Below are 12,500 nucleotides of genomic sequence, written 5' to 3' on the forward strand. Positions count from 1 at the left end.
CAACCAAACTTGCTTCGCGACCTCTGTTTTCTTCCGACGAAGAATAAAAAAATCAAACGTTTTATCAAACACATTTTTTATTGATATCGATCACGTGTCTATCGCAATATATATCGTTATCGTTTTATCACCCAGCCCTAGTCTGATGTTTGAGTAACAGCATCATGTCCTAAAAGGGCTCAACAGTCACCTTTAAAACTGTTGTGTCTGCAGTCAGATAAATAATAACACGACACCATCGCTTGCGGTGCAACTCAGTTATTTCCTATTTACTGAACCGGAACTGAATGCAAAAAAATACATCATTATATAGATCACCACTAGGGGGCAGGCTTATCACAAAACTATGACTCGCGTTATATAGTACATACATTACACTTTCCTCCCCCACTAGATTAATTATACTGAGAAACATGAAACACAAAACCAAAACGTACTGCATTACATCAACAGGTACTCTAACAAAATGTTTCTAATTTAACATAGCTACAAATCAAGCCTTTGAGGAGGTTTTCTACATCTCTCAGGATAACGTCTCTGTAAGCCTAGGTGAGATTCAGGTGCAGGTGCAGGCGCAACCGGCATTGTGACATCTGGTTCATCTTCATGCGACTCAGATTCATTCACGTTAACTGATGTAGGCGGGGCAGTGTCGACAGCATTGTTGTCCTTGGCATGCGAATCAGGGGCAGGTAAAGGTGAGGATTTTGTCTGGCGATCCACCAACTGATCTACATGGCGTCTCCAAGTATTTTCTCCAACCTTCACTGTGTACGTCAAGGGTCCCGTTCTGGTGGTGATAGTACCTGGTTGCCACTTTTCCAGTCTGTAGTCGCGTGCTAAGACCTCTTGTCCAACTCGGAAATTTCTTGTAGGTCTGTCCTTTATCTGCTCAAATTGTTTATTTTCCACGTCACGTCGAACATTTGGTCTGATGAGATCCAAGCGAGATCTTAAGTTTCTTTTAAGGAACATCATCGCTGGTGTTTGGCCTGTCGTGGCGTGTGCTGCATTCCTGTACATGAAAAGAAAGTTGTCTATTTTGTGTTGTAGCGAAATGCTGTCATTGTCCATTGCTTTTATTGCTTTCTTGAAAGTCTGCACAAACCTTTCCGCCAAGCCATTAGTGGCAGGATGGTATGGCGCAGAAGTGATGTGTTTGACTCCATTCAGCTTCATGAATTTCCGAAACTCGTCTGAGACGAACTGTCGTCCATTATCTGTGCATATCTGCTCTGGCAACCCATTCCTGGAGAATATTGTTCTCAATACCGAAACAGTGTTTTCAGATGTGGTTGTCTTCATCGGAACAACTTCAGGCCATTTAGAATGTGCGTCCACGGCGATCAAGAACATGGAGTCCCTAAATGGTCCAGCAAAGTCAACGTGCACTCGTTGCCATGGTGTTGACGGCCATTCCCAGGGATGCAAAGGAGCTAATGGTGGAGAGTTCTGGGTCCGTTGACATCCAGGACAAGCCTTTGCCAGATCCTCAATCTGCTTGTCGATTCCCGGCCACCACATATAACTACGTGCAAGATTCTTCATTTTTACTGTGCCCAAATGCCCTTCATGTAACGTGTCCAACATCTTACTACGCAATTTGGAGGGAACGACAACTCTTAATCCACACATCAGCGTTCCTTGACACACAGAAAGCTGTTCTCTTCTCGCTGAGAATGCTGGATACAGTGAGTTGCCGTGTGCTGGCCACCCGAGAACTGTGATGTCATAGACTTTGGACAATGTGGGGTCATTACGGGTTTCTTTCTGAATAGTGGCATTTGTTACAGGTAACTGACTCACAATTGTGGTGTGAAACACGTCAGCTGGATCCACACTATGTGACTCGTCTGTTGACTTCAGAGGCAGACGTGACAAGCCATCCGCGTTACCATGTAGTTTGGTGCCTTTGTACTCAATATCATATTGGTGAGCACCCAAGAAGAGTGACCAACGCTGCAGCCTAGCTGAGGCCATCGCTGAGACACCCCTCCGCACATTAAAGATCGAGACCAAGGGCTGATGGTCCGTGATCAGGGTGAATCTTTGACCATACAGGTAATGGTGGAACTTTTTTACACCCCACACAAGGCTAAGTGCTTCTCTGTCTATTTGTGCGTAGTTACGTTCTGCTGCCGTTAGTGATCTCGATGCAAAGGCTATCGGTTTTTCTGTGCCTTCTGGAAACTTGTGTGACAGCACAGCGCCAATTCCATACGGCGATGCGTCACATGCCAGCCTGATGGGTATGGATGGATCGAAATGAGTCAGCACTATATCAGAAGTTATGAGCAACTTGGTCTTCTGAAAAGCTTGTTCGCAACTGTCTGACCATTTCCACTGTGTTCTTGTTTGCAACAGTGTATTCAATGGGTGTAGCACGGTCGAGAGGTTTGGAAGAAATTTGTGATAATAGTTCACAAGTCCGAGATATGATCGGAGTTGAGACACATTCTGTGGGTGTGGTGCATTTAACACAGCTTCGATTTTGTCCTGTGACTTGTGTAGACCATCTTTGTCTATCACATGACCACAATAAGAAATCCGAGACTTGAAGAACTCACATTTCTCTTTGTTAGCTCTTAGTCCATACTCACACAGTCGAGTCAGCACACGTTGTAAGTTTTGGAGGTGATCTGCATCGTCCTTCCCTGTTACAATGATATCGTCCAGGTAACACTGCGTTCCTGGAATACCCTGCAGCACCTGGTCCATCGCTCTCTCGATGTGCCCCTTTTTATGGCATCTTCTACACTCTTTATCCTTGAACCAGCAGTCATTTGCATCATGAGACATTTTTCCACAGCGATAGCATTTCTGTTTTCTTTCCGATTTCAGTGCCAGTTTATTTGTTGCACATTCTATTGATTTTTGTTGCAATTCTAATGCATCTTTTGCTGCAGTCTCCATGGATATTGCAATGTTCAATGCACGATCGAGCGTCAAATCTTTTTCTGTCAGCAGTCTTTTTTGTGTACTTTCATTATGCATACCACAAACAAGTCTGTCTCTTAATGCATCTGCCAGCCCAGCTCCGAACTGACAATGCTCTGACAATCGGCGTAACTCAGCTATGTATTCGGAAACACTTTCTCCTTTAGCTTGGTTCCGCTTGTGGAATCTGAATCTTTCCGCAATTAGTAAAGGTTTGGGGCTCAAATGTTCATTTAAAATGTCCACTACTTGCTGGAACGATTTATCCGCTGGCCTTTCAGGGGTTAACAGACTACGAAGTAGTCCATAAGTTTCCGCTCCCATCACGCTCAGCAAAACAGCCACTTTCTTATCATTCTCAATGTCATTGGCCTCACAGTATAGCTCCACCCTTTCCACATAAGTTCCCCAATCCTCAGCATTACTATCAAATGCGGTGATAGTTCCAATCATTGACATTTTCGCTGGTTTGCAGTTTCACATGAGACATTAATTGGCTTCTCTTTCTGTTCAATGTAACTCACGCGCTCTTATCATGAATATTCCTTTCCGTTTCCAGACCATTCAGGTCTTTTTGTTGCATCCGTGTTTGTCGGTCCGAAAACTCGTCGCCAATTCTGTTGTGTCTGCAGTCAGATAAATAATAACACGACACCATCGCTTGCGGTGCAACTCAGTTATTTCCTATTTACTGAACCGGAACTGAATGCAAAAAAATACATCATTATATAGATCACCACTAGGGGGCAGGCTTATCACAAAACTATGACTCGCGTTATATAGTACATACATTACAAAAACCATTTAAACTTGGAAATAATAAAATTTATACTAATTTTCTGTTACGTTGCTGTTTGTGTTCAGTGTTTTTATACGTAAATAAATGGACATTTATGTGACGACTCGCTCGATGCTGCAGCTCCGTTAACACCGACACTGACTAACACTGAAAAACTCTTCACTTTAAACATAATAAAGTTTCTGATGTAAAGTTTAAGAGTTTGATTTGAACAGCAGTGTTTTTATACATTATTTTTATACAGATTATGTGTTCAGGGTGTCAGAGCACATTTATCACAATTATCTGGGGTTCACATCAGATTAGGAAGAAAAATTGGACTGAGGTTGCCAGATCTTTCTTGAGTTGATACTCCAGAGATTTTTCAGACACTGATCACGTCTGGGAGTGAAAATCCTCTAATGTCTGAACAGTGTTGAAGTGTGTAGTTACGTCTAAACACTGAATAAATACTGCTGTCTTTACTCTCAATACACCTCCAAATCTTTCAAGTGCCCTAGAAAGTGTACACTTCCTCACTGTTTGAGCATTAAAACCTAAAGATAACTTATATCTGAAGAACTGAAATATTTTGTATTAAAATAAAATAAAATAATACAGTGTGAATTTGTAATCTTTATAAATAACAAAGCGTTTAACATTATTATGTAGCTAGATAAGCTTTCTAATTTTAAGTGCAATTATAGTACTATAATAACACACACACAGGCATCCAGATTAATGTATTTTATTGATCACCAATTGGACAGAAACAAAGCTCAGAGACTTTTAAGTCTTTCGTTAAAGTATTTAGCTCCATTTTGTAGATTTCCACACAACTCTGCCATCGTTCTGCACATCCAGTCTGCCGTCATTCCTCAGAGTCAAGCGGCAACATTTGGCGTTGGGCTTGTGGGTGTTGGTGTGCCACATGGGTTTGTCATCTGTGTACATGACACAGTTGCAGTCTCCCTGCATGATCAGCCTTTTGGCGTCGGGGCGTCCAGCAGTGTTAGACGCCCAAACCGGCTTCCAGCCGTAGACCACAAAGTTCCCGTCCTCCTGAAACCAGACGAGCGTTATCTCAGTGAACAGCTGGTGAGTTAGTGCAGGTTATCTCTCTCTCTGAGCTTTTAAAGGATGTTACCTGAAAGACGGCCTTGTACTCTCCATTGTTGGATAACAGGAAGTCACCCTTCTGGAGCTCTTCGTCCATGGACAAGAAGTTCCTACTCATGGTTCTGGAAAAGAAAGAGGGTTAATGCAGCATGAAAACCACCAAAGAAACTCTCACATCTCGGTTCCTTCTAAATGTCTCCAGTCAACATGTCCGTATCTTATACAGGAAAATGGCTCAGAACCTCAAACTGCTTCTAACTCTTTCAGATTTCTCTCCAAAATCACTCTTTTAGCTCTATTTCAGTTTCAAAACCTCAATCTTAAGAAAATGAAATATTAATCTTCCCTGGTATTTTGTGTGGAGTTTAAAGTGCGATAGAAAGATTTCTGAAACATCATTTAAACTAATAGATAGATAGAAAGAAAGAAAGAAAGAAAGAAAGATAGATATATAGAAAGAAAGAAAGAAAGAAAGAAAGAAAGAAAGAAAGAAAGAAAGAAAGAACACTTCACCCCAGAATGCAGTGTGGTGTTTGTGATTGACGACCACATGTCAGCCGGCAGTTTATTTGAACAATGCCTATTGTTTATTGAACAAGTGTGGGACTCGTCCAAGTATGGTAAGAGAGGGAAGGGTGTATTCACATCACGCATGCGCTGTAGTCGATCATGTCAACTCGAACGATTCCATTTCACACCCCCTCCCATTTTTTAGTGACGGTGTACACAACAATAACATTATCCCTCGTTATTTTGTATTTGAATTATTATTGTTATTTAAACCACATAAAAAACAAATGGCTCTTTGTTTCTTTACTATATATATATATATGCATTTTTTTTCTTCAGTCCCTGATGCCCGCAAATTAGTTAAAATCTCCTGGAATCTAGAGCGAGCGAGCAAGAGCGCGCATGCGCGACAAACCTTGTAGCGCGCACGGGAGGGGGAACGAGAGACCTTGCGTGTGTGTGCGCTAGTGTGTGTCTCATTAAGCGCATGTAAGACAGAGAGCATCCTGATTGGTCTGTTTCGGTAAGTCAACCAATCAATTGTCAGTGTGGGCGGGGCTTTTATCTCTTCTCCCGAACCGAATTATGCAGTGTATCTAGAAACAGGAGCATCATCATGGCCCATGGCAGATTGACTGACACAGAGTGCTATGAGGTTGAGGTTTCTGGAAAGTTGCTCAAATCTGCGAAGCAAGCAGCACCAAAGTACAATGAAAGCTTGCAACAAAAGTAAAATACATAGGATGTGGAAATAGGCCTAGGCCTACATGTAGACTACCTTTGGCGTGTATGTAAATAGTTATTTTTATTAATTCATTGTTCGGTTATAGTTAGCTGTAATTCGGTATACAAGTAAAGTTTTTTTTATTTTGGGGGGCTTCGGAATACCTCCCTGAAAATACTTTTTGCAGGTTGGGATGTCCGAGAGAGGGAAGAGTGTATTCACATCACGCATGCGCAGTAGTCGATCATGTCAATTCAAATGATGACATGCAGTTTAATAAATACTTTTATGTCTCTAAAGAATTAAAATGTTCTCCGATCAGACAGGAAGTTTGTGTTCATCTTAATAATTAGGTTTATAGAGTTTTACTAACCTGCACAGTGATGACACGACCAGACGCAGCTGCCTGAAGATGATCTCGTGATTTGTGCTGTTTAATGATGGAGCAGTTTCACTTTTAACACTTTAACACGCATGCGTGAAATCATGACGTTCAGCATGTCCAGTAGCATTTGGATAATAAAGTATCTATCTATCTATCTATCTATCTATCTATCTATCTATCTATCTATCTATCCTGTACTCTGTAATATCCATCAGTTAAATACATACATTAATTTGCTTTATTTTACTTTGACATTAGTCACATATACTAATTTATAAGTAAACATATAAAATACAAATACATAATCTCTGTTTAAGCTGTTTATTTTTTGGAGTCTGTGTAAGAACTAGAATCAACGTGTCAAACATAAATAACTAATATATTCTTTTGCAGTCACAAATAAACTATATTGTACGGTACAAGACGCAGCGTATGTTGTTATTTTAGGCACTAATGTAAACACTAGACTTTACTGTTAGAGGTTTATCTATAAAATTGGTTTCATTTAGCACGTTTCACCCAGACTTTGTTCTCTCACACTAGACCACAGAGAGAACTGGTCATTCATTTATATAAAGGATGCTTATACACAACTTTTAGGTGCTTTTATACAGTAAATGTAAAGAATGAGAAATCTGACACAGCACAGCAAAAACAGCTCCTCTCAAACCCAATGCAGCACCTGGTGACCCCAACAGCATCCTGTCATAAATTACTGTGCTTTTGAAAACAGAAAGTTGCTATTCATGTTCTGAATGTTACAATAATAATTATTTAAATAGGCATGGTTTTGTCTTGATGGGCAAAATTGGGCCATATTTCATTCACTCACTCATCATCTACCGCTTATCCGAACTACCTCGGGTCACCGGGAGCCTGTGCCTATCTCAGGTGTCATCGGGCATCAAGGCAGGATACACCCTGGACGGACAGATAAGCTTTCTAATTTTAAGTGCAATTATAGTACTATAATAACACACACACACACACAGGCATCCAGATTAATGTATTTTATTGATCACCAATTGCACAGAAACAAAGCTCAGAGACTTTTAAGTCTTTTGTTACAGTATTTAGCTCCATTTTGTAGATTTCCACACAACAGCACCATCGTTCTCCACGAACAGTCTGCCGTCATTCCTCAGAGTCAAGCGGCAACGTTTGACGTTGGAATTGTGGGTGTTGGTGTGCCACAACACTGTGTCATCTGTGTACATGACACAGTTGCAGTCTTCCTGCATAATCAGCCTTTTGGCGTTGGTCTGTCCATTAGTGTTAGACGCCCAAACCGGCTTCCAGCCGTAGACCACAAAGTTCCCGTCCTCCTGAAACCAGACGAGCGTTATCTCAGTGAACAGCTGGTGAGTTAGTGCAGGTTATCTCTCTCTCTGAGCTTTTAAAGGATGTTACCTGAAAGATGGCCTTGTACTCTCCATTGTTGGATAACAGGAAGTCACCCTTCTGGAGCTCTTCGTCCATGGACAAGAAGTTCTTACTCATGGTTCTGGAAAAGAAAGAGAGTTAATGCAGCATGAAAACCACCAAAGAAACTCTCACATCTCGGTTCCTTCTAAAAGTCTCCAGTCAACATGTCCGTATCTTATACAGGAAAATGGCTCAGAACCTCAACCTGCTTCTAACTCTTTCAGATTTCTCTCCAAAATCACTCTTTTAGCTCTATTTCAGTTTCAAAACCTCAAACTTAAGAAAATTAAATATTAATCTTCCCTGGTATTTTGTGTGGAGATTAAAGTGCGATAGAAAGATTTCTGAAACATTTAAGATAGACAGATAGATAGATAGATGCATAGATAGATAGGACACTTCACCCCAGACTGCAGTTTAATTAATACATTTATGTCTCTAATGAATTAAAACACAGCAGCAACGTTAACGTTCTCCAATCAGACAGGAAGTTTGTGTTCATCTTAATAATTAGGTGTATAGAGTTTTACCAACCTGCACAGTGATGACACGACCAGACGCAGCTGCCTGAAGATGATCTGGTGATTTGTGGTGTTTCACGATGGAGCAGCAGTTTATATGTTCCCTTTTCCACTTTAACACGCATGCGTGAAATCATGACGTTTTTTGCACATTTTCTTTTTTTTTGCACATTTTCTTTTTTTGCACATTTTCTTTTTTTGCACATTTTCTTTTTTTGCACATTTTCAAATTGCATTGAGCAATTAGTGTGTGTGTTAGTATCGTGTCTCTAAAGACTTTAATGCCTTATTATAACAAGTTATAATTACTTAATCAAATATACTTGATCTTTATAGCTTCAGACTTTACTGTTGAGTTTCTAGAACGTATTCACAGCTCATTCACATTTATGTTACAGCCTTATTCCAAAATGTATTAAATTCATTATTTTCCTCACAATTCTACAAACAAAACCCCATAATAAAAGGAGAAAGATGTTTGTTTAAAATCTTTGCAGATCTATATAAAAAAAATCCCATGTACATAAGTATTCACAGCCTTTGCACAGTAATTTGTTGAAGCTTCTTTGTCAGCAATTAAAGCCTCAAGTCTTTTTGAGTACGATACTACAAGCTTGTCACACCTATTTTTGGACAGTTTCTCCCATTCTTCTTTGTAGGACCTCTCAAGCTCCATCAGGTTGGATTGGAACGTCGCTCTGGAGCAGGTTTTCATCAAGGATGTCTCTGTTCATTGTTGCATACATCATTCCCTTAATCCTGAATAGTCTCCCAGTTCCTGCCACTGAAAAACATCCCCACAGCATGAGGCTTCCACCACCATGCTTCACTGTAGGGGTGGTATTGGCCAGCTGATGAGAGGTGTCTGGATTCCTCCAGACATGACACTCGCTATTCAAGTCAAACATGGTCTGAGAGTCCTTCATCGTCTGAGGGTCTTCAGGTGTAGGCCAGATGGGCCATCATGTGCCTTTTACTGGCTTCAGTCTGGCAACTCTACCATACAGGCCTGATTGGTGGAGTGCTACAGAGAGGGTTCTCATCTCTCCACAGAGAAATTCTAGAGCTCTGTCAAAGTGACCATCGGGTTCTTGGTCACCGCCCTGACTGAGGGCCTTCTCCCCGATCGCTCAGTTTGGCCGTGTGACCCGCTTTAGGAAGAGTTCTGGTGGTTTTTACATTTATGGACGATGGAGGTACCTTCAATGCTGCAGAAATTTTTCTGTACCCTTCCCCAGATCTGTGCATAGAGACAATCCTACAGACAATTCCTTGGACCTCTTGTCTTGGTTTTTGCTCTGACATGCAGTGTTAACTGTGGGACCTTATATAGACAGATGTGTGTCTTTGCAATCATGTCCAATCAACTGAATTTACCACAGGTTCTCCAATCATCTCAAGGATCACCTGAGCTTAATATTCATTGTCATGGCAACGGGTGTGAACAAGTTTTTTTGGTTTTTAATATATTTGCAAAGATTTTACACAAACTACTTTCACGTTGTCATTATGGGGTAATATTGAGGAAAATAATGTGTAAGTGCCCGGTAAGGTTTTGATGTCTTTTATTTTGAAATTTCCACTTTTCGTTTATTACGTCACTTGGTGTATCCACAGGTGCATATAATCTGAGAGTTTGTTTTTTGGAAAGATATGGAAAATTATATTAGTAGAAAATTGGGTTGTGTGGTAGAAATTGGTGTATTTGATGTGCTTTTTTATTTTGAGGGAGATAACTTGGAAAATAATGAACAATTTATTATACATATACAATTATAGTATATTTATGGAAAATACCATATACACAAAACAAAGTGGGCCCTTTGTAAAACAAATCTGTCCCATTTTATAAATGATTTCAAATTATACATTACTCTTTTGGAAAAAATAGAAAACAAAAAAAGCTCAGAAAACGTGATATTTTGAAAGAATTCAATTTTTTGTCATTTCTTTTCTTTCTTTTCCTTTCTTTTCTGGTAACCAATGTGACTGATACCTCTTGTTCGTATGGCATTGATCAAAATGTGTGTATTGTGTTTGTCGTTATGCAAATAAAAAAATAAAAAAATAATCAGAGTTTGCATGTGGATGCAGGGGGTAAGTAGCTGGGACGTTCACTTTCTGTTGATCCTTTCTTTTGATACACGTTTCCTTTTGATTTACAGTTTTTTTCTTTTTCATTTAGTTTATTTATTGGAGATGATCTTATCTTGCCATCATTACCTTTCTGCTGTATTTTTTAACATCACAATAAACCACCTGTATGCAACTGAAATGCGTCATCTTTATCTCCTTCTACTCAGCCTCTTAGCGGTTATTGGTTGCTGCTACATAATGAATTGAATCCATTTTGGAAAAAGGCTGTAACATGACAAAATGATGAAAAAGCACCTTGTATTTGTGCTGCGCAGGCTTGTGACACCCCAAGTTACAAACAAACAGCTTTTTCTGAAACTCAGCAATTAGTACAAAATGTACAAAGATCAAACCATAGGCTTTGACTTAAAGCACGTAGTTTCCTCTTAAAAAAATCCATTACAGAGATCTTAAATTCGCTCTCAGGGGTATGTTTATGCATGTACATTAACACTATGGGAAGTGCCTTTTTCAGAAGAAATTAACACTTAGCTAACTTGTTTTTTTAGTCTGCCATTTTCTCTCTGTACCGCTCCTCCTATAGCAGGGTGATATGCACAATGCTGTCTCTGGTCTATGCATAATTAATCGCCTACCTGTTGTAGTGTGTTGTTGACAAATGGGGTACCAGATTCACTGCTAATCTTATTTGGAATTACTTACTAATTCTGACAGCAGGGCTTTTGCAACATCACTCTCTTAAAAACAGCATCCTCTTTTGAAGTTGGTAAGGCCTTCACCCACTTTGAGAACATATCAACAGTCACTAAGCAATATCTTTTCCCTTCACTTGGTGTTAACTCGATGAAATCCATTTGCAGACGTTGCATGGTTGTGGGTGTGTTTAAACCAGCATTGGGTGTGGGTGTGTTTAAACCAGCATTGGGTGTGGGTGTGTTTTAACCAGAATTGGGTGTGGGTGTGTTTTAACCAGAATTGGGTGTGGGTGTGTTTAAACCAGCATCTTCCAGCATTGTTTGTAGCACATTTTTCACAAAAACACTTGTGGTCACTTTCTTTGGCAAACAGTGTTTGTCATTGGGTCCATACCAAGCCCCATTTCTTACCAAACGTCCTGCTTTTCTCCATGATGCTCTTTCTTCTTTAGATTAGATCAGATTAGATTCAACTTTGTCATTACACATGTACAAGTACAAGGCAACAAAATGCAGTTTGGCATCTAACCAGAAGTGCAATAAACAGCAGGTGCAAGATGTACAGTATGAACAGGACAATATACAGATGAATATACTATGGACAAGATATACAGGTTTTGCTGTACATGTTGTAGCTTTAATATTTGTGTAAATGTGCATTAATATCTATGGGCTATTTTTATCATTATACTAAAAATAACGGCTCACCAACAAGAACCTGCTCAGTACACACACACACACACACACACACACACACACACACACGGATAAACAAAACAATGTTGATGCAAATCTGAGTAAAAAGTTACGAGTTAAGAGAAAAGTTAAGAGAAAGTTAAAAGCAGACTTTCACACGCAATCACAACCATTATTATCTCCGCCCACTTTAAAAGTGCATGTGAGACAGTCCTGTTATTCAGGACTGAGCTTGTGTGTGTGTGTGTGTGTGTGTGTGTGTGTGTGTGTGTGTGTGTGTGTGTGGCTCTGTGGAATCAGATGGTAGTTTATGGAAAAGTTGCCAAAAAAAGACTTGTTTTGCATCTGATTTGTATTCAGTGTGAAGAGAGAACACAGTGTTTGTTTGGCCATGTTTCTGTGTCGTGCATGTATGTGTATATGGTGTGTGATAATGGTTAAATGGTCGTTTGGTGTTGATATGTTGTGTGTGTGTGTGTGTGGTTTGATCTGAAGCTGCTCTTTATTTCACGGCTCATGATGATATCAGTGAGATGGGTTCTTGAGGGACACACACATCCTTTTCATTACTGTGTGTGTGTCTTTTAAAAAACATTCATTCATTCGTTTTCTA

The 12,500-nt window shown here is 39.9% G+C and overlaps 3 protein-coding genes across 3 annotated transcripts; all 3 read right to left on the reverse strand.

Moving 5' to 3' along the window:
- Window positions 1-201: 201 nt before the first annotated feature.
- Window positions 202-3,705, reverse strand: LOC132851504 (uncharacterized protein K02A2.6-like). The gene has a single exon (XM_060878425.1). The coding sequence runs from the start codon at window positions 3,394-3,396 to the stop codon at window positions 487-489; it is 2,910 nt and encodes a 969-aa protein (XP_060734408.1). The 5' UTR covers window positions 3,397-3,705; the 3' UTR covers window positions 202-486.
- Window positions 3,706-4,510: 805 nt separating this feature from the next.
- LOC132851506 (B-type lectin plumieribetin-like) lies at window positions 4,511-6,517 on the reverse strand. Its single transcript, XM_060878428.1, has 3 exons — window positions 6,442-6,517; window positions 4,863-4,956; window positions 4,511-4,777 (listed from the first exon to the last, which is right to left on the reverse strand). Exons 2-3 carry the CDS (start codon window positions 4,950-4,952, stop codon window positions 4,526-4,528), a joined length of 342 nt encoding a protein of 113 aa, XP_060734411.1. The 5' UTR covers window positions 4,953-4,956; window positions 6,442-6,517; the 3' UTR covers window positions 4,511-4,525.
- A 931-nt stretch (window positions 6,518-7,448) lies between these two features.
- On the reverse strand, window positions 7,449-8,540 carry LOC132851740 (B-type lectin plumieribetin-like). The gene is made up of 3 exons (XM_060878733.1): window positions 8,413-8,540; window positions 7,864-7,957; window positions 7,449-7,778 (listed from the first exon to the last, which is right to left on the reverse strand). Exons 2-3 carry the CDS (start codon window positions 7,951-7,953, stop codon window positions 7,527-7,529), a joined length of 342 nt encoding a protein of 113 aa, XP_060734716.1. The 5' UTR covers window positions 7,954-7,957; window positions 8,413-8,540; the 3' UTR covers window positions 7,449-7,526.
- Between the last annotated feature and the right edge of the window lie 3,960 nt (window positions 8,541-12,500).

This window comes from Tachysurus vachellii, chromosome 9 (genome assembly GCF_030014155.1).
Source record: "Tachysurus vachellii isolate PV-2020 chromosome 9, HZAU_Pvac_v1, whole genome shotgun sequence".
Lineage (NCBI taxonomy): Eukaryota > Metazoa > Chordata > Actinopteri > Siluriformes > Bagridae > Tachysurus > Tachysurus vachellii.